Raw genomic sequence first — 20,837 nt, forward strand, 5'->3', positions numbered from 1 at the left:
TATAGATTGCTCCTCAGGCCAATTTTGAACTTCAATTTAAAATAATTAACCTATGGGGGAAAACAACTAAACAAAAATATAGAAATTAAAGTGATTTCATTCATAGAATAAAAACTGGAAACAGAGTGGTGTACACTGCCTCCACAATTTTTCATTTCAATCTGCGGCGGTAAAATATGTTGTTTTGTAAAAGCAATAAGTTAATTTACCAAGAGAAGCCTCTTTTTAAAAGGCAAGTCGCACGCGCTTAGTTTCCCTGAGACAAGCCACTTCGCACAATGAATGTTGCACGCGCTGGACAAAAAAAGCACAGTAGGCAGCCAGACGCTTCGCGGCCAGAATAAAGCAAGCGATATGAACAAATTCAGCATTAAAGGTTTTCTGCCGCTAGGTTAGAGTATATAGCTGTAAAGAACTAAATCGATTACGTCACACTATTGACTTTTGTCCCCAATGAGAGGCGTACAGGGGTGCAAGAAAAAATTGTCAAATATTTTTTAATTATAAAGACAAGTTATAGGTTTGCTTCGCAGCCAAATTTATATTAAGACCACTGACAATCATTCTTGTAAAAGTGCACCATATCCAACCTATACCACGCAACTTCGGGCCACATCCGCTTTTGCCTGCTAAAGCACCGAAACTGGAAGCACAACATTGGGAGTATATGGACACTGACAAATAAGACCCGTTGAAAGAATATAGAATAACTAAGGAATGACACCCTGGTAAAGTGTAGTAGAACTGCGCTGTACCCCCCTGGTATAATATAGTAGAACCGCACCATACCCCCTGATATAATATAGTAGAACCGCGCTATGCCCCCTGGAAAAATATACAAAAACCGCACACCCTGTCTAGTTTTTTTTTTTTTTTTTTTTTTCAGTCAATTTTTATGGCTCACTTTTAACAAGGAAAAAAACATAGTTGGAACATGAAAATTTCACAACTGTTAAATACCCTCCCAAAGTTGTTTCTAATATAAAAAAAATTGCCTAGGTTCTAAGGGGTGGTTTTTAGGGGGGTAAAACTGTCATTTTTTGTTAATTTTGGTTTTCGGCACTTTTCAGAGATGAAAAAATGTAAAAAAAATCGGATATATTTATGGATGATGGATACATGACATATACAATGCTAAGTAACAAAATTTTAAACATTAGCCCTGAACTGTTTATCCGAGGGGTCAAAATGCACAACACTTTAGGAAATTTCAATGATAAATTTACACTAGAAGGAAATGACATAAAAATCTGAAAATTTCACAAATGTTAGAGAACCATTTAAAGCTGATGTTAAAACAAACATTTTACCTCTTGAAAATAGGGGAGTATTTTAAGGGGGCAAAATTAAAATTCGGCCATTTTTGTGTTTAGAGGTGTCTAAAAAACTAAAGAAAACATTGTTAAATAGTTTTCAATTATAAAGACAAATTATAGGTTGCTTCACAGCAAAATTTTGACCTTCAACTCAAAATAATTAACCCATGGGGGAAAATAATTAACCAAAAATATAGAAATTAAAGTGATTTTTTGATGGAAAAAAAATTGCAAACAAAGTGGTGTACACTGCCTGGCAGATTTTTTATTTAAACTTGCGGGGGTAAAATATGTTGTTTTGTAAGAGCAATAAGTTAATTTACTAAGAGAAGCCTCTTTCTAAAAGGCAAGTCGCACGCGCTTAGTTTCACTAAGACGAGACACTTTGCACAATGGATGTTGCACGCGCTGGACAAAAAAAGCACAGCAGGGAGCCAGCCGCTTCGCGGCCAGAATAAGGCAAGCGATATGAACAAATTCTGTATTGAAGGTTTTCTGCCGCTAGATTAGAGTAGAGAGCTGTAAAGAACTAAATCGAACACATCACACTATTGATTTTTGTCCCCAATTAGAGGCGTATAGGGGTGCAAGAAAAAATTGTCAAATATTTTTCAATTGTAAAGACAAGTTATAGGTTTGCTTCGCAGCCAAATTTATATTAAGACCACTGGCAATCAATCTTGAAAAAGTGCACCATGTCCAACCTATAACACGCAACTTCGGGCCACATCCGCTTTTGCCTGCTAAAGCACCGACACTGGAAGCACAACATTGGGAGTATATGGACACTGACAAATAAGACCCGTTGAAAGAATATAGAATAACCAAGGAATAACACCCTGGTAAAGTATAGTGGAACTGCGCTCGCTATACCCCCCTGGTATAATATAGTAGAACCGCGCTATACACCCTTAGCAAAATATACAAAAACCGCACACCCTGTCTAGTTTTTTTTTTTTTTTTTTTTTTTTTTTTTTTTTTTTTTCAGTCAAATTTTTATGGCTCACTTTTGACAAGGAAAAAAACATAGTTGGAACATGAAATTTTCACAACTGTTAAATACCCTCCCAAGGTTGTTTCTAATATAAAAAAAAATTGCCTAGGTTTTAAGGGGGGTAAAAGTGTCATTTTTTGTTAATTTTGGTTTTCGGCACTTTTCAGAGAAGAAAAAATGTAAAAAAAAATCTGATATATTTATGGATGATGGATACATGACATATACAATGCTAAGTAACAAAATTTTAAACATTAGCCCTGAACTGTTTATCCGGGGGGTCAAAGTGCACAACACTTTAGGAAATTTCAATGATATATTTACACTAGAAGGAAATGACATAAAAATCTGAAAATTTCACAAATGTTAGAGAACCATTTAAAGCTGATGTTAAAACAAACATTTTACCTCTTGAAAATAGGGGAGTATTTTAGGGGGGCAAAATTAAAATTCGGCCATTTTTGTGTTTATAGGTGTCTAGAAAACTAAAGAAAACATTGTTAAATAATTTTCAATTATAAAGACAAATTATAGGTTGCTTCACAGCAAAATTTTGACCTTCAACTCAAAATAATTAACCCATGGGGGAAAATAATTAACCAAAAATATAGAAATTAAAGTGATTTTTTGATGGAAAAAAAATTGCAAACAAAGTGGTGTACACTGCCTGGCAGATTTTTTATTTAGACTTGCGGCGGTAAAATATGTTGTTTTGTAAGAGCAATAAGTTAATTCACTAAGACGAGACACTTTGCACAATGGATGTTGCACGCGCTGGACAAAAAAAGCACAGCAGGGAGCCAGCCGCTTCGCGGCCAGAATAAGGCAAGCGATATGAACAAATTCTGTATTGAAGGTTTTCTGCCGCTAGATTAGAGTAGATAGCTGTAAAGAACTAAATCGAACACATCACACTATTGATTTTTGTCCCCAATTAGAGGCGTATAGGGGTGCAAGAAAAAATTGTCAAATATTTTTCAATTATAAAGACAAGGTATAGGTTTGCTTCGCAGCCAAATTTATATTAAGACCACTGGCAATCAATCTTGTAAAAGGGCACCGTCCAACCTATAACACGCAACTTCGGGCCACATCCGCTTTTGCCTGCTAAAGCACCGAAACTGGAAGCACAACATTGGGAGTATATGGACACTGACAAATAAGACCCGTTGAAAGAATATAGAATAACCAAGGAATAACACCCTGGTAAAGTATAGTGGAACTGCGCTATACCGCCCCTGGTATAATATAGTAGAACCGCGCTATAACCCCCTAGCAAAATATACAAAAACCGCACACCCTGTCTAGTTTATTATTATTTTTTATTGTTCATGGTTGTTCTTATTTTTGTTCATGGTTTAAAGAATAATAAAGAAAAATGAAAGCATCTGCTGAGAACCACCTGCATATGGCATAGACCGCAGTGGTTCTTAACCTTTTTTCAGCCGCGCCCCTTTGGTAATTTTCCTATGCTTTGCACCCACCCTACGAAAGGCAATTCGGAATTTTCAATTAAATGTTGTCGGTCGCGCGAAGCGCGGGAAAAATTGAGTTTAATTGGGTGAATTGGCGCTAAACTGTAAATTCAGGAGGCTTTTCGTATTGCGCACACAACAAATTGCTCGTGCTCGACACGAGCTGATTTTGACAAACGTGTCGTGAGGGCATTTACTCCACAATTGTGATGTCGAGCGCAAATAAAAATGTCAAGCGCAAAAATTAAATATTGCGTTATCATGTTTCAAAAGATGTGACGACAATGCAACGGCAATATGCTAAATCATTATAGATTCTCGCAAAAAAGTTTGAGTCCCCTTGTTGCTAACCTGTTATCATATATAAAATATGGATAAAATATATAGTTCGAGCGGTGGATAACTTTTATCGTTTATCTATAAGTTAGCAAAATTGGAATTAAATAAGTCCGTTATACCTTCGATGATATGAAAACATACAATGGCACTCAAAGAGACTTTGAGCTAAAGAAGTAAAAAACACAAGACTCGCGTGGGGCGCGAAATTTTTTGCAGTTTAAATGTTAAAATTGGCAAAAACAGAGTTTGCACAGCGCTGTAGAAATGGTGTACAACCTAAACGAAACCATTAGAATCATTGCAAAAAAAAATTTCTCGGCGTCCTCCCGGTTAAGAACCGCTGTTATAGACTAACTAGACAAGCTTCTGTTAGATATAAGAACATAGCCTACCATACAGTAACACCGGTAGTAGGCTAGGCTTACAAAACTCATACTTTCGATTTTTTAATGGGCCTTTTTAGATATGAGGTTCTGTTGCCTTTTTTCTGGAATAGCAATAAAGAAGATAAGGGTAGTAAGGCAATTTTTTGGAAAACCTGTTTTAAACCAGCATTCAGCATGTTTCATGGCTACAGTATTTTTTTGGAAATAAATACAACGTCTCGCCTAAAGGCCTTGTTAAAAGTATGAGAAACTAACTCGAAATGCGAAAAAAGAGGACATTTGGACATTTTTGAGCGTCCTCGGAGGACCATTCAGTTTTCTTGAGAAAAGAGGACAAATCCTCTTAAAAGAGGACATACGGTCGACCTAGTATATCGACTTTCTGTTATTCGGGTATCATCGCATTTATTTATTTTTTATGCTTTTCTGAACGCAACGTATTGTTTAATAGAACCATTAAATAGTAGTTACCCTGAAAATTTTTTTTAATTGTTTGTCGATTTTTGTTAACCCATAAACGCTCCTGTCGATTTCTATGTTTTAACGCGCTAAAGACATTTTGTATCTTTACTACCACCATGCGGAATGTAAAAAAAAATCTTTTCTGCGTTTTCGACGAAGAAAATATAACTCGCCGAAATCTCTGAACAACCAATTGGCTATTCCAAAAATGAATAGACAAACATCGATGAAAACTATACACAGTATCTTTTTTAATATATGAACCATTTCTTCCCGATAGACGTTTCGATGGATTTTCTTGCGACACATCTATAAACATAATGTTTTACACGTTTTGGGCAGTTACATGTAAATTCTCTAGCGTGTTAGGATGCGAAACGAACGTGATGTTAAACAAATGAACGACAACTAATTATTGTAATTTACCAAGAGCCTGTCACTGTTTCAAGTCTTTCCGATTGCCTGGAAAAAAAATTAGTGGTTATACAAAAAAACAACAGATTGGGTTCAAAAATTCAAATGACAAATGCAAACAGTGGACATATCATTTTAAAGAAATTCAATCAAAAAAGGATTTTTAGTATTTCTTTTATACCTGAAACTGAAATAAAAAATACCAAAAATTTCGAAACCGATTCTGGATGCTGTCTGGTAGGCTAATACTAGAACTAAACTGGGGCATTTTCTAATAAAGAAATAAATTGGTTTACTTCTAACTTCTAAACGGGCAATTTTCACGGGTTGAGTCAAAAAAGGAATTTGATAAATTGAGAACCGGAAGTCTGGAGTGTATGTTGAATGCGAAAAGCCGTCATGCATCGGCGCACACAAGTTTCGCGCTTATGAGACCACGTGCTTGCTTCCAAAAAAAAAATTTGCGCGGCAAAAGTTAAAAGTTCGACTTGCGCCTTCTTTGGTCGGTAAAAGAACCCGAAAAGGCTAATGGCACACCGGTGTGTTTGCGCATCACAAACTTTTACGAGTGCGGGTGGAATGTTCCGTGTTTGATATGGGCGGAGTCATTTTGCGTCGCGAACGAGTTCTGGGATCGTAAACCGGCAAACCAAAAACGCTCGTTACATTAAATTGCTAAATATTAAGGTTTGTCAGGGTTCCGTTTCGTACCGTAAGGTAAGCCTTTTTTGCAAAGTCACCAGACAATAAGATTGCTGCTTTCTTGTGGCGAGGCCTAACGTTTGCATGGAACACAATTTATTAGCAGGTTTTATTTTTTTTAAATTTGGAAATAAATTAAACAAAAAGTGAAAGACACAGTATTGCACCAAGGTAACAGTACAACGGCAAGTTGAAACAGACAAGCCAAAAATTGACACAAGTTATACAATATTGACAGATCAACTCTTACTAGAATAGTTGAGTAAAACGACTGTGTGGCGCAACAAAGAGTTCAATAACTGTTCAAAATCTAAATTTAAAATTTAAATCGTACAGTTATTTTTGACGCGATTATATCAATATTGCTTGCAATCATCTAATTCTAATCTAATGTATAAATAAAAAGTGAAAGGCGATTTGGTTGTAACTGAACAAAACCGGACAACGGGGGTTGATAAACGCAGTCAACATTCACAACGTCGCTTTGCCAATCAGTTCAAACATCCTAAACGGAACGACCTTTGTTCCAAAAGTGTCATCGACCTCGTCGTGACGTCACGGCACGTCACGCTGGTCGCAACCTTTCACCTAGTTGTGGATTTTTAATCTTCAATCGTTCTAATCGCTGTCGCTCCAATCGTCGTTCCACAAGGCGGCTATCGCGTCGCTGGGTGCGCCATTCGTGGTTGCCCTGACGTCATCAGTGACTTGACTAACGGCGTCCGGGTCGTTGCTCTTTGGCGCCCACACCAGGACGTCGGAGTTTTGCGCCGCGCTGTACAGTTCCTGTCCGATACAAATAAAACGAGGTTTTTTAAGCTTTTTTTTTTTATGCAACAAGTGTGGGTAATATATAACGTTATATATCGATAAATTCAAAATAGCTGCTGTTTTTATAACAAAAATTCGGATTCTTCTGAAAGGGCAAAAAATTAAATAAATTATATATCAGTGCCGCTATATGGCCATATTCCTAAACTCGTGATTCAGTAGAAATGTTCAATTCGCAAATGGCATTTTCTTAACAAGGGACTCATAACTTGTTTTTATCAAATCGCGGTAAAACCAGTTTTAATAAGAAACATATCGCCCCTAAATATATATTTTGATGAAGCATATTGTGTAAAAATCGCGAGGCTACTTCTGCGCTACCATTTTAAACGATTTGGACCAACACTTTGGCTACACCAAACCATATTATTGGCAGTGTATTTTTAAACGAGCAACAAACCGGACAGAATTGGACGAAAAACAAGGCGGCTAAAATCCGCAAGCAATGAATAAAATTAGGAAGCGAGGCTTTGCGAAAACGAAATAAGTTAAAAACTTCGCATCCGAAGCAGCTATACCTGTGTGTGCGGGTTGAGCTGACAGCAACGCACCGGGGTCAGGTGCTCGGTCAGACGCCGAATGAAATGGCCGCTGTAAAGGTCAAAGAGCACGATCTGGCGTCCGGCCGGCACGAAGGCCACCGACGAAAGCGGGCCGCCGTCGTAAAGTGCCATGTGCACTGGAAGCTGCTGCAGGTCGTTGTCGATGCGGCCGTAGTTGACCAACGTGTTCTCACCTAGCGGACGCAAGCGCGGCCAAGTTACGCTAACTAAACAAACTACAGCTCAAATTTTTGACGGTGTATAAAGGTTCAGCTTTGTGACGTCACAATTGTGGGGTTTGAACGTCGCACAATCCGCTTTTTTTGCGAAAGTTGTGCGACAGAGTTGTCAGTTGTCGGAATCGAGGAGAACACATTCAGATTGTTGGATATGGAATCTCTGCGGAGAAGCCGCGTAAAAAAAAAGAGAGATATACAATAAGACCTGGTGAATAACGCAGCACAGCAGTCGTGTTAACAATGTAGCAGTGGGTAAAAAAGCGCACTTTCGTGTCATTCAAGAGAGGTTGATATACCTAATCAGAGATTCAACTCTACTCATGGTTGGCGAAGCACGAAAGATCATGAAAAGATCTCTAGAAATACTTGTATGGTAGCGAAGATTTTATGTGTTGCCATTATATCTTTCAAGTGCCGTTTTTATTGGGTTGATGACCGTTAACTAATGTATTGCCCGTTTGTTTAGTGTCAGCTAATTAGGGTTTAAAGTTGAACTATTTTATTTGGTACTTAATGGGAAGAAGGTTGAGAACCCCTGCTTTACGCGGTACCAGTTGAGTAAAATGAGGTAGTGTCTGTGAAGCGATGGCGGCGCGTGAATTCAAGGAATAGTGCGGTTTGTTCTGTTACGTGATAAAAGTGTACAATCAGGCGGTTTAAATCAATGTTTATACGACATAGAACTCATGGCGGGGCAGCTTACATGAAGTTCTGCCGACGCACTTTCTATTTCGACGAAACGCCAAGTGGATTTGCGTACCAAGAAAAAGTTTGTGGATTTATTCATTTTTTTTAAAGAAATGCTGTTATTAACCAAAAATAACCAAAATTAACCAAAAAAGGGTATTAACCAAAAGAATGTGTTCGATTTCGTTTTTTTCAAACGTATGTCGAGCAATTTTTACTTTTTACCATCCCTTATAAAGGAATCAGGCATTTTTGGAACAGTTAACTGTAACATTCGACGGGTTTCCTGATTATTTGACACCCATCCTGATTTTAAACCATTTTTTGTAACCGGAGAGATAGATTGACCGTATAGTTCGGAATCGCATTGATCCGTAAAACGGGAGCAAATCGCTAATTCGAGTGGTTAAGCTAAACGCTAAACAACTGTAAAACTATACTAGAAATAACAGGACAAGCATTTTATGATACAATACACTATGCCCTATTGTCGGTTAAACTGAAACGGTTTGGTTTTATTAAAAATATGTGTACAGTGGTTAGTTGTTTTACGGTGGTCACAACCTTGAAAATTAATTATCTTTATGTTAGTTTTGCTGTGCAATATAGAAGTAGCGCATCTTAGATAGCGCTTTATGTTAAGTTAAAGGTTACCTGTATCGCAATTCCACAGCCTCATTCGATCGTCGGTCGCATAAGAGAGAAGATACCTTCCGTCGCACGTGAATCTGACACAGTTGACGCTTCCGCTGTGCGCCGTGCCTTCTGTAGGTGCAAAGATATATATTTGTCAGTTTACATGGCAGCTCGTTGCAAAAGCGACAGACTTGCGTTAAGCGTTAAAAAAGCACATGAGTTTTCTTTTCAAATACCCAAATTATTAGGTAGTCGGAATGACAAGCACGGGGTTAAAACCAGTAAAAACATGAGGGTAAATGGGCGTCGACATCTGTTACTTGTGCAAAAAGGTAAAATAACAAATGAGGATGTCTATAGAATAATATGTTACTAACTTCGATACCTAAAATTTATCCTCAAAAGACCTATAATAAACTCGCAAACTATAGTTTAGGAGGAAAGGGAATAACATCGAGCAACCCTTGGAAGGAAAATGACTTAAAGGAGAGCAATTTATATAGTAGTAATTGTTCCCTGTGCGCCCATATAACGCAAAAACAAACTAAAACGGTTCAAAGCGCAATTATGGTGTCATTAGGCGTGTATGTACTAGTTCAGACATCAAAATTTGCATAACAGTTCGCCGGTTTGACAGCTGAAAGGTGACCATATAACAAGCAACCAGGTATTATACAATCCACATTATAATCTGTAGTTTAGTGCTTAACGTGGGGAAATTGCGCATTCAACTGGTGTGTATACTTTATAGCCTTATTAGGAAAAAAATGCATGTGCCCACTTGCATACCGGGTCCAATAAATAACATGCACGAAATGTTTCAAAATTAGTGTTAAACAGGGCTGAGAAAATGCGTATAAAGAAAGCCGTCTGAAAGGGTGTTTTTTGAATATCCAGGGAGATTTATTTTTCTAAACGGTGCACTTATCTCCTGGTGATCTCGAAATACATAGGAAACGTGAAAAAAAAAGACTTTGCAGCTCCAGCGCTATATAGGTGAAAGCACTGGACTTCGCACACTTACGCTTGGTGATAGAGAAAGATTAATGGATCGCAGTCGGCTGCGCCAACGCGGAAGTGTGCAAGCGGGAATGAATGCGACCAACAGCTACAACACTTTCCTTCTACAGGGCGTTGCGCACTTGGCTCAAACAGGCTTATAATGCTGGAAATATAGGCGAAATAACGTGCGTACAACTGAACTGGTGAAAGATGCGTTTCTATGTATATATTCGAAGTTCCCTTTTTTAACGTTTGGCCGCAACAACACAGGGAGTGCGTTCTCGTATTTAAAACAGCACATGAATAGGCCAAGAAAATGATCATATTAACATTGGAATAAATAGGTTAGTCCGAGAGGTTATAGGATGGAAAAAATTGACAACAATTATAATTAGTCTAACAAGTTGAACATGGATTTTAACACAACATAAATATGGAAAAAAATACGCTATTTTTCGCTCCAGTGAGAATGCAGTAATAATTAATTTAATAAAACATTATAAATCAAGAAACAAACGCTTTAAAAACTGTTACATTAATTGAGAACATGAGCTGATAATTGCAGCAATCCTCGCTTTTATATATTTCGCGATAAATTTAAATACTTCCTCAACAGCGCGACTGTTAACTGAACTGCTTTTCACCAATGCCAACAGGGCGCCAGCAAAATCCACCAACAGCTATCGCGTGTTAACATTATGGCGATGCGGTGGAATCAAAATGTGCACACATCACAAAACAAGACTTACTACATGACTTGGTTAACGCTAAACGGGACAAGTTTAAACCGAACGTTTGCTCCGGGTTGTTCTCTCAATAGTTTTTTTTTGACGATGACTGTTTGACCTTGGGTCGAGAATTATAAAACGAAAAAAATGAAGGATGGCTTAATTTCGGACGTTCGAACATGCAGGCGAAATATGCAAATTAGTAGTTCGGATGCAAATTTAAATTTACCTGTAGCGGGTTTGACTCCGGTCTCGGTGTTGTGCTGATCGAGAGTACGCAGCACCGACTTGGCTTGGCGCACATCCCACAGAAGAACTTTGTTGTCCACGCTGAAAAAAAAATTCCAAAATGGATAGCCAAAGCTGCAAACGGTAATTATGGATATATCAACTCGGAAAAAAAATCTACGTTTTCCCGTTTGGCGCTCTGTCGGCCGCAAAGTCTACAGACGTAAGTGTGGCGCGGTGGTTGCCTGATTCCAGTCAACCTTTAGGCAAAGCTTACAGCTTGTGGCGGCTACGGCTTGCCACCGGGTGGCGTACGGCGACAAGCTGAAAGATTTACCTGTGGGATGAAAAGAGAAGGGTTTGTGCGAAAGTTTAGGCGTGCGAGTAATCGCCAATAGCTTGCAACTGGTAAAAAGCTAAGGCATCATTACAATAAGGGGAAGATGTTAATTGGCCGTGCGCAAGCATCGGCATTTCGGAACGCAACGTTGTCAAGACATCCTATGCTTTTGTACGTCGTGATTGATATCCATCGGGCTTTTTCCCTGTGGATTTAGCCCGCGTGGTGTTTTTGCGGGCAACGCACCACGATCCTATTGCTTGTTCCAATCGCCCTGTTGGAGATGACGCGTCGCGGTTATTGGGTAAATGATTAAGCTGCAGTCCGTCGTCCCGTGACTCCCGATGACTGGCCACGCTGGCCTTATCACCTTTTGAACACACAGCGCTGACCCACATGGACGAATCTCGATTTAAAACGTTTTGTGAGCCTACTATTGGCCGACTGCTTGAACGTTCGTTATACAATCGACCAAAAATAACGACATATATATAGAAATAAATGTAACGATCGCGAACCAATTGACACTAAAGCCACCCTGTCAGCCTTCATTAGACAGATTTTATTAGACGCCATTCTAAAGATTTTAAGGCGCTTGCATTGCTTCTTGATTAGTGTAGGGTGCGACGAACACCGTTTATAGGCAAAAAATCCCGGCTGTTTAGCATTTGAACAACAGCCTGAAATTTGATTTACCTAGAATCGGCACGCCGAACAAGTCTATATCTCAATAAAAAAAGGATGTTATTAAGATCTTCTCTCTTGTAAAAATTGCAAACTGACTAAGATTGGAATAAGAATGAAACCAGCCGCAAGTCGACAAAAGTCTGCACGAAATCAAACTACAACAGCGAGGTTAGTGGGTAAGCTGCACTCGTAAACCGCACACTCGGCTACTGGATACTGCGCAAGTGCTACATTCCGCATATCTCTCACCAACGGGAGAAAAGGGCAAGTTGCCGACGCTTGTTTTAGCGCGCGGTCGACGTTCAACACGACACGCAGCAGCACAAAGAATGAAACAGCAGCCTACAGTCAGCAACAGCGTCACTGCGTTAAACAAACCTAAACGCTGACAAGACCACGCAGCTATCAGCAAAAATAGATCTGCTGTTTCTACCCGCGCAGCCCTAACCACCACTACTACTACACTAGAACACCGCGCAGTCGCCTCTGCAGTTTCAGCATGACACGGCCATCCAACACATGCACCTATACAGGACAGCGTCGAGTGCGCTAGCGAACAGGAAGTAAAGCAGCTATGCCACCTCTACGGACTCTCACTGGCTGCTGCTGTCGCTGCGGCGGCGCACTGGCAACAGTTCCCTTCTACAGCGGGTGGTATTCAGCTCACCGACAGGGAAGTAATTCGAATAAGGGACTCGCTCTCTCAGGCCGTTGCCTCCCGCTCTACTCGACTGGTCTCCATTTGTTTTGCGCTTCTTGCCCAACCCACACTGCTCGTTCGAACATAGCGACACAGTTACGTTGGCTATTCATCATCGACAAAGCGTTTTGACGCATACCTTTGCACAGAGCCCTGTAATATCTGCACGGCGTAGTTGCGGTATACGAGGCGCCCCATTCACGACGCGGTCTTGGGCGGTTACAGGGAAGACCGCGTTCGTTCGACACCGTTGGCAAACAGGGTCCAGCGCCAGAGTTCCAAGCGCATATATCGGCTCGGCCGGGGTTAAACATTAAGCCAATTTACCACAAAGGTATGAGAGCGTCGCACTGCAGAACAAAGCGCGGGCCAGCGACGGACCGACTGTCATAGTTACACGCCCTGCTCTGTACACAAACAAGCTAAGACAACGCGCGACTCTTTCTCGTACCGATAACGATAAGAAACTGTCCCGGCGAAAAGTGCGCCCAAGATGATGAGATGTGCAGCGAGAATGTGTGGGCTAACTGGTAACTGAAAAAAAAAAACAGCCCGGAAGTTAGCTTTACCGGTTTCTTTTTCGGGGCGATAGATATAAACGATATTACATTCATTTTAGCTCCAAACTCAACCATGTGCACCTCAAATAACCATCTTGTTTGTCAATAAAACAAAAAACGAAAATTAAGACAAGAAACTTGTCGAAGCGGCGCGATTTTCACCCGACCTTTCAATCTACCCGAACAGCAATAGAAGCAGCAAACGAAAGCGCGTACGCCGGCGACAGGCCAATCCAACTGACTGGGCCAATCGAATACCTCGAAGGCTGCGTGTGGCTCTGCTGTGAAATGTAAATGCGTGCTGCTGGTTACGCTAGAGCCAAACAGGGAGGAAGGTGAGTACTAGCACGTCTGTGGCCGGCTTGCCGTCCCATCAATGGCGTGCGCGGCTGACTGATCGAGCGCTGCCATTGAGTGGGTTGCCGTCATCCAGCGGACACAATAGGGCTGCTCATGCCACGACCCGCGATGCAAATTGTTGTGTGTGCGTTTTTTTGCTTTCGTTGCGTCACGAGATTGTCCCTTGCCGCTATTTAAAGTTATATCGCTTCGCTAGCTTGGTTGGCTGGCTGGGCGCACACAGGGCGGGGAAAAAACAAAGCCGCAAATAGTTTCACAACCGGCGGTTTAGCGAACCATTATAAACTACGTCCTCTCGTCCGCTACTGAGACATGTTTTTATTTTGCCGAGTGCAACTCCGAAAGAAATCATACAACCAACGCTTCAAGTTGCTGCGTTTGCCATAAAATAGCTTTAGCGCTTTTCAACGTGGACCAAAAATGCCACAACATACCTCCAGCAAAGGGGTTCTTAATATGTATATCCAATTGTACCAATTCGAACATATTTGTACTTTTTCTTTGTACTTTTTAATCATTTGTGTATTCCCTATTTGACAAAAACAGCCAAAACAAGTTATAAGTGGCTGAGAAATGCGGCGTAATTCGGCAAATAAGGTTAGGCCATCACGCAACAGCAACGAGTAGCAATACAGAGAAAGAGAAAGGGAGAGAAACTGAGAAGGGGTCACATGTTGGCGGGAAAATCCTTATAGGCGGCGGTGGTGGTCGAAAGGGCAGGCAATCTTTCTCTCTCCTTATCTCGGGAAAGTATGCGCAATAAGAAGCGATGCAAAGTTGCTTCCGTTCTTTAAGCGAACAATGGCCAAACTAAGGCGTTATTGAAACAGTTTCACAATAGGGATCGGTTTATGTGAGCAAGGCGAAAGCGAACAGGAACCGTTTTGTACAGTTTCAATTTTGCGAACCAGCTCGGCTAGTTTGCAATGTTACACGACAGGCCAATTTACCCAGCCTGCCCCAACCCCCTGCTACAGGAGCAGTGAAGCTTTTGCAGTACAAGCGGCCGAGATGCTGACCGACGGCTGACAGCTTATGAAGAAGCTGCAATAGCGTGGGTTACAGTCGCATTTTTTTTATATTACACACTCACAAGAAGTTTGTTTATTTTAGACCGCATTTAGATAACCCGGCGTCGGACGTTAAAAAAAAGGACAGTCGCTCTGGCAAAAGTTCAAACAATGACTAGCTGTTTGTGATAGTTGAATAATGTCGTTAGGTTTATCAAATGTATGTTTTCGGATAAGCACATTAAGTGACACAGTTTGATCGTTTTGCCGTAATAGTGCAATGCACCGTTTATTTTTTTGAAGTAACGTTATCTCCGACAAACAGCTCAGTAGTAACATGTTTTATGAAACTTTTATGGCGTCAAACCGTCCACAAGCAGCCAGCGTCGCTCTGTCAAAGTTTAGTTTCGCAATCGTAAGAGTACACATTATTTTACTTTGCTGGTATTCTGAAAGAACCTAAGCGATTTATAGCGACCAGCCCATCATTCGTAGTACGTACACATCAACTTCTTCCGTAATAAGTTAATATATGTTAACAATGTCAACTTTTATGGTTCCTTTTTAGGCAGCAATGGAATTCATACCTATAATTTAATTTTAAATGATACTCTGAAAAATATTAAATACATTTACCTTCCGCTCGCCAAAACGAACTCGTTCCTGGGCGACCATCGTACGCACAAGACATTTCCCACGTGACCTGTAGGGTTACAATTCATCATTTAGGTTTACGTAGTCGTTTTTTAGCTCTACGTTCAACCTGTTGAAGTGGGTATGCGAAAGCCAATATCTCTTCAACGACTTTAACAGTTTGTAAATGATAATATAATAGAATCTATTTTTTTTCTGTTTTAAGGTTCTATATTCTAATTAACATATTAGTTTTTCAGGGAAATGTATGTCGTTGTACAACAAATAGAAATGTTTTAAAGTGAGAACAGGTTGGACAGCCTAAATTAACAGTAAAATTGCTTTTCATAATCGAATTAATGTACTTTTTCCTAATGCAATTCCAAGGATTTTTACAGTGAAGCCAAATAGCTTAACAATCTGCCGCACTTTACAGGTTCAAAAAAGTCCCCAGGAAAACGGTTTAATCAAAATGCTTTGCCAAGGAGATAACAGTTTTTTTGAAATAACGGATTCCATTAAAACCAACGAACAATGCGGCAGTCGAAAACGAAGAAGCTCTGTTGTTTGTCGGCGAAGTTTTTCTTCTTTTGCGAGAACGATGACGCGGTGCAAACAGACAGAAAAGCAACCGCACCCATGTGTGCACGGCAAGCATCAAATATCACTGTACATTTTGAGGGGGGCAATAAACCGGCCGTTTGGGGACGAGGGTTTGGTAAATTGGTCCGCATTTTTTAGGGCGAAAAAAACGGCAGCCTCGATACGTGGTTGACTGTTTTACACGTGTTCAGCACAGGTAAATTAATTTCGAAGGTCGACAGGCCATTAGTTTGATTCCCTTGGGCATTTGGAGGTATAGGTAAGGAAACTAGGGCAAGATGGATAGATAGAGAGAGTGAGAGAGGGTGTGTGTAAGCCGGGTAAACAATGCGACGCTGGGTGATTTGCGACACGACCGAGGCATTTCTAGCTTTCTTTTTCGACTCGCGACGCCCATAAAGCGGCCGATAGCAGAGGCAAAGCTAAACACCAACGTGTGCTTCCCCGCGCCGTCGAGCGCTTGGCTTGGCTTGGCTGAGGGCCACATGTGCAGCAGGCGGGGTATTAATGTTTGACAGAGCGCGGGATGCGCAAACATGGGACGAGCGGGCGCGCCTTCCCAAGTCCCGAACCCGGGGCCTGTTAATCATTTGCGAGCGGGCGGCAAAATATCAGGGGGTTGGTTGGGGAGGGGAGCAGCGGACGAGCCGCGCGCAAACAGAGCCGGGTTGTCGGACGACCGGCAACTTTGTAACGATTCCTGGTCAGCAAGATAATTTACGAGGCAAACGGGTGACGCGGCCTGTTCAGGCACGCTAAAAGCTCGCTCCAGGTAACGTTCGAAAGTTGCCAGCACCAACGCTTTTTTTCTGTCGCGGCATTTTGATTGCGGCTATTTAGGCATTTGGAATTTATTGTTTTATTTAAATTTGAGGCTAAGGCTGTTTGTTTCAATGAGAACGTTATTTTTTACGGCGCTTTAACTCAAGATGAGTGAAAAAAAAAGTTCGATTTTGAACACTGCGAATGTCAACAATTAGAAATGGCTCTTTACTGCCAGACGTGGATGACATATTCGTCTTAACGTGTGTAGAAACGAAGGCAAGAAATTCTAAAAACGGCCACAGTTTACACAAACGCAAAAATGCGATTGTTCACCTGTCATTGTGTGAGAAATTGAACCAGAGCGGATGTCAGCTAGTCGAATCACTGAGGTAGTTGCCGCTAAAGAAGATTAAAAACATTTGTTAATCTCAAAAATTAAAATATTGCCTCTATTACTAATACTGTAGGTATGTTGCGTAAAATTTAACACAAAATGGCAAACTTTGAACCAATCCTTTTTCGCACTAAAATTAATTTAGCTATATTTAGCAGAGAAAAAAATACTTTTGTGGCTTTATGAAAGACAAATTATGAAAATATTTATTAAGGAAATAGAGATTAAAATAAGTGTACAGCAGCCAGCAATAAATTACTATGAACAATAATTAATCAGAACTTCTTGAAAAAGTTATTGTAATAGTTGGTTTTTATTGTTATACTACATAAACCTAAATATAGTGTTTGGAATAAAAGTGATATACCGTTATGCCAAAACATAATACAATAATGAAACACTTAAAATCTGATGAGATGTGCTGCATTCAAGCATTAAGACTTTATTGACCCTATAAATCATTTACCTGCTATTAAAAGGTGTGAGGTGGCAAGAGTGGATATATGGTGGTTGTAGATAGGATGATTGATATACATCGTTTCTGCTGGCTGCATATGACAATTAAAAAGGGCTTTAAAAGTTAATTTATAAAGGGAACAAAAAAGAAGTGTGCTGCACAATTGTTGCAATGAAGTATTGTGTTTTTGTGTTACCTAAATAAATCACATTTATTAAATCATTGTTTTTTTACATCACCAAGTTCTGTTTCTAAATCATAAACCTTTTTTATTCTTCAAAATGGCTAAAAGGAATAAAACCAACAGGCATGTCACTCAAATCACCTGGTATAAACTGTGAGAACAGTTGAGTTCCATATGATAATTCTTCTAACAGCTAATATTGACTACATGTTTATCCTTAAATTAAATCTCTGATTTTACCTTTAGTTTGTTTGTGTCCCAAATCTTGATGGTTCCATCCAATGAGCTTGTAACAAACATTCCAGTATCATGGGGATACCATTGGATGAAGTTTACTGTACTTGTGTGCATATATTTCTTGTGCTTTTCTTTACTAAAAATATAACTTTAAAGCCTTACAGGACTAAATATTTCTAGAAATTTAGCAAACCTGCCATCAAAATGCAGACAAATCAGATAATTAAATTTATCGAGATAAATCTTTAAATGAGTATACACACTTATGAAACTTGGTACAAATAAATAATTTCAACATTGGTACCATTATCAATATGATTGCTAAATTAAAAACAAACCTGCCTACACAAGCAACTTGAGTAAAGTGACTTCTCTTAGTTTCATTTGGTAAATTCCAAGTATCGTATATCACAATTTTTCTGTTTGACCCAGTGGTTAGGTAACTGAAAATGCAAAACACACCATCAATAAGTATTTCTTTTCAAATTAGCACAAGGTAAACAGAGTAATAACATACTAACGAAATTCATTGGTTTCAAGTTCCATTGAAGTAACTGTGTGATTGTCTCCCGTTTTGATAACATTCCTTGTAACAGCAAGTCTTAAAAATGTAAAAAGGTTGTTTTATAAGGTGTACATATTGCCTGTCACAAAAAAGGTAATATGTAATGAAAGAAACCAAGAAAAATTACAATTTTTAAGATTTAAGTTTGTAAGTCTTGAGAAATTTTAGCATTTTCTATTGAAAAATCTTCATAATATAAATGTTATTCTTTTTAACACATGCACTATTTAAATATGTTGACTTCTTAATTGTGAAACAAATTAATAAATAATAGTATTTTTTTTTTATTTCAATCTATTTGAACAAACAATTTTATTCCGAAAAAAATGTGTAAATATCAAAACTAGTGGCTTTAATAAAGAACAGGACTTTATATAGACCAGCAAGTCAGTCTTTAATTGTAGTTTATAATGAGATGTCAAGCCATCTAGCATTATGTGGCAGGTGCAGGATTCCAAAAACTCAGTTGTGCAAAAAACATTATTGCACACTTGTAAACCCAAAATTGTGCGCTGTATACACTTAATCCCTGCACAAAACTCTCATGGAAATTAGACTTGTTGCAAAGTATGTATGAGCCTAAATTTCAGAATATATTCCACGATGGAAAGTATGGCACCTGCGAGTATTTTTCAAACACACAACCGGAGCCCAAAGAAATTAGATATGCATCCTGATTTCTTGTATGTTACACAAGCGGGTGCACCTTTGACATTTGGTGCACCACTGCACCACGTCACCCCTCTTTTTAGCCAGTACACCTGCGACTAGCAAGATCTGCCATACATTCCAGACGGAGTCATTTGCACACCAGTCGTTTGGAATCCTACCACAAGGCAACCTTTTTTTAAAAAAACAGATGTGCAAACTGTTTTTATTGCTTTTGTTACATGCGTAAACACATATATAAACTTATGGAGCTGGTCTAGAATTGAATCTAAACCAGGAGACAGCTGACTCGATGAACCTTACGGTCTTTCGCTGTCTCCTGGGAATGTCAAATATTGCTAAACGTTTTGATTTCGACCATTTTTTTGTTTTTTGATGTTCCAAATAAAATCATATCTATCTATAATCTTACCACATTTTTGACTGGGGGTATACTTCTAACATGTTTTGGTTTAGGGTGCAAGTTTAGTTTTGGGTTGTACTATTATTTTATTAATTCTTCCATATTTATTTATTTATTGCAATTTTAATTTTGACATTTTGCTTAGTAATTACAAAAGAAAATGTGGTAAGATTCTAGACCAGCGCAAAACCTTTAATAAACTATATATATTGACCTAATAAAATATCGATTTGTATTATGGATATCAATATATTGACCAAGCACCTGGATATTTTGTTGTAAATTACAATCCTGCGAAACAGGGCAGGATTGCAGTTTCCGATTTCTTGTCCATACAGCAAGGCTTGGTGTTTGGCACACATACCGTTGCCTGCGAAACGATTTGGAAAATAATTTGTGGAACTTCTAAGATCTTATCATAACCTCATGTTGTGCCTCGTTAGTAGTTCTTGTTTATTAATATGAAGATTTCGCGCGAAACCAAAGTTGCTTACATTAGTATTCTATGTTACGACCTATATTTATAGTTAATTAGTTATTTTTTTTCTCGTTTAAAATCTAACTTATTTTTTTTTACTTTTTTTCTTACTCTTTAAAGAGTAATTATCTCCCCGATTCCTAATAACTAAGGAGCAATAGTTACTAAGGCGTTGTTGTAAAATTGCGCACCGGTATAACCAAAACCCTTTAAAAACAAGCTGTTTTGTTTTTTTAGGTAATGTTCACAATAATATAGGCCTAGTAGTTTTTTCCACATTGATGCAGGTGTTTCTGTTTTTTTACAAAGCGTAGCTTCCTTTAGCACAGTGCTCCGCAACCGGTGTGCCGCGGCAAACTGGTGAACCGCGACGTTCCCGGAGGTGTGTTACTTGCGTTTTTAAGGGTAGGCCTACTTATTAATAATCAGTTGAATTACCGCAAAAACTGGATATCACATCGTGGCAATTATTTTGATCTTATGCCATAATGCAGGTCTAATATTATGGATTTTTCATCCTGAATTTTCAACTTAAGTGCCCCCCTTGTCATCCCCCCCCCTGCGGGCGCCCATGACCAGGACTACAGACTTACGACAAATATTTTCAAAGTTTACGCGAAAGTGAAAAGGGAGATTAACCATACACTCGAAACCTATGAAACATCATTGTAAATACATTATTGGCATTATGTGACTGTATAATTATGTGGCCCGAAAAAAAAAATTTTTTTTTGGACACATGTTTTTTAATTAGTTTTGGCAGCTGTTTCGAAAAACAAATTAAGCAAAAAATACAAATCACCAAGGTCAG

At 39.2% G+C, this 20,837-nt stretch overlaps 1 protein-coding gene across 1 annotated transcript; it reads right to left on the reverse strand.

The window, feature by feature from the left end:
* Nucleotides 1-6,260: 6,260 nt before the first annotated feature.
* LOC146164549 (DNA excision repair protein ERCC-8-like) lies at nucleotides 6,261-19,965 on the reverse strand. Its single transcript, XM_083382175.1, has 11 exons — nucleotides 19,813-19,965; nucleotides 18,429-18,512; nucleotides 18,250-18,354; nucleotides 17,915-18,047; nucleotides 17,500-17,581; nucleotides 16,973-17,038; nucleotides 15,275-15,341; nucleotides 10,983-11,083; nucleotides 9,042-9,152; nucleotides 7,438-7,655; nucleotides 6,261-6,874 (listed from the first exon to the last, which is right to left on the reverse strand). The coding sequence occupies exons 1-11, from the start codon at nucleotides 19,908-19,910 to the stop codon at nucleotides 6,707-6,709; spliced, it is 1,233 nt and encodes a 410-aa protein (XP_083238301.1). The 5' UTR covers nucleotides 19,911-19,965; the 3' UTR covers nucleotides 6,261-6,706.
* Between the last annotated feature and the right edge of the window lie 872 nt (nucleotides 19,966-20,837).

This window comes from Ascidiella aspersa, chromosome 2, assembly GCF_963924565.1.
Source record: "Ascidiella aspersa chromosome 2, kaAscAspe10.2, whole genome shotgun sequence".
NCBI classification, from domain to species: Eukaryota; Metazoa; Chordata; class Ascidiacea; order Phlebobranchia; family Ascidiidae; genus Ascidiella; species Ascidiella aspersa.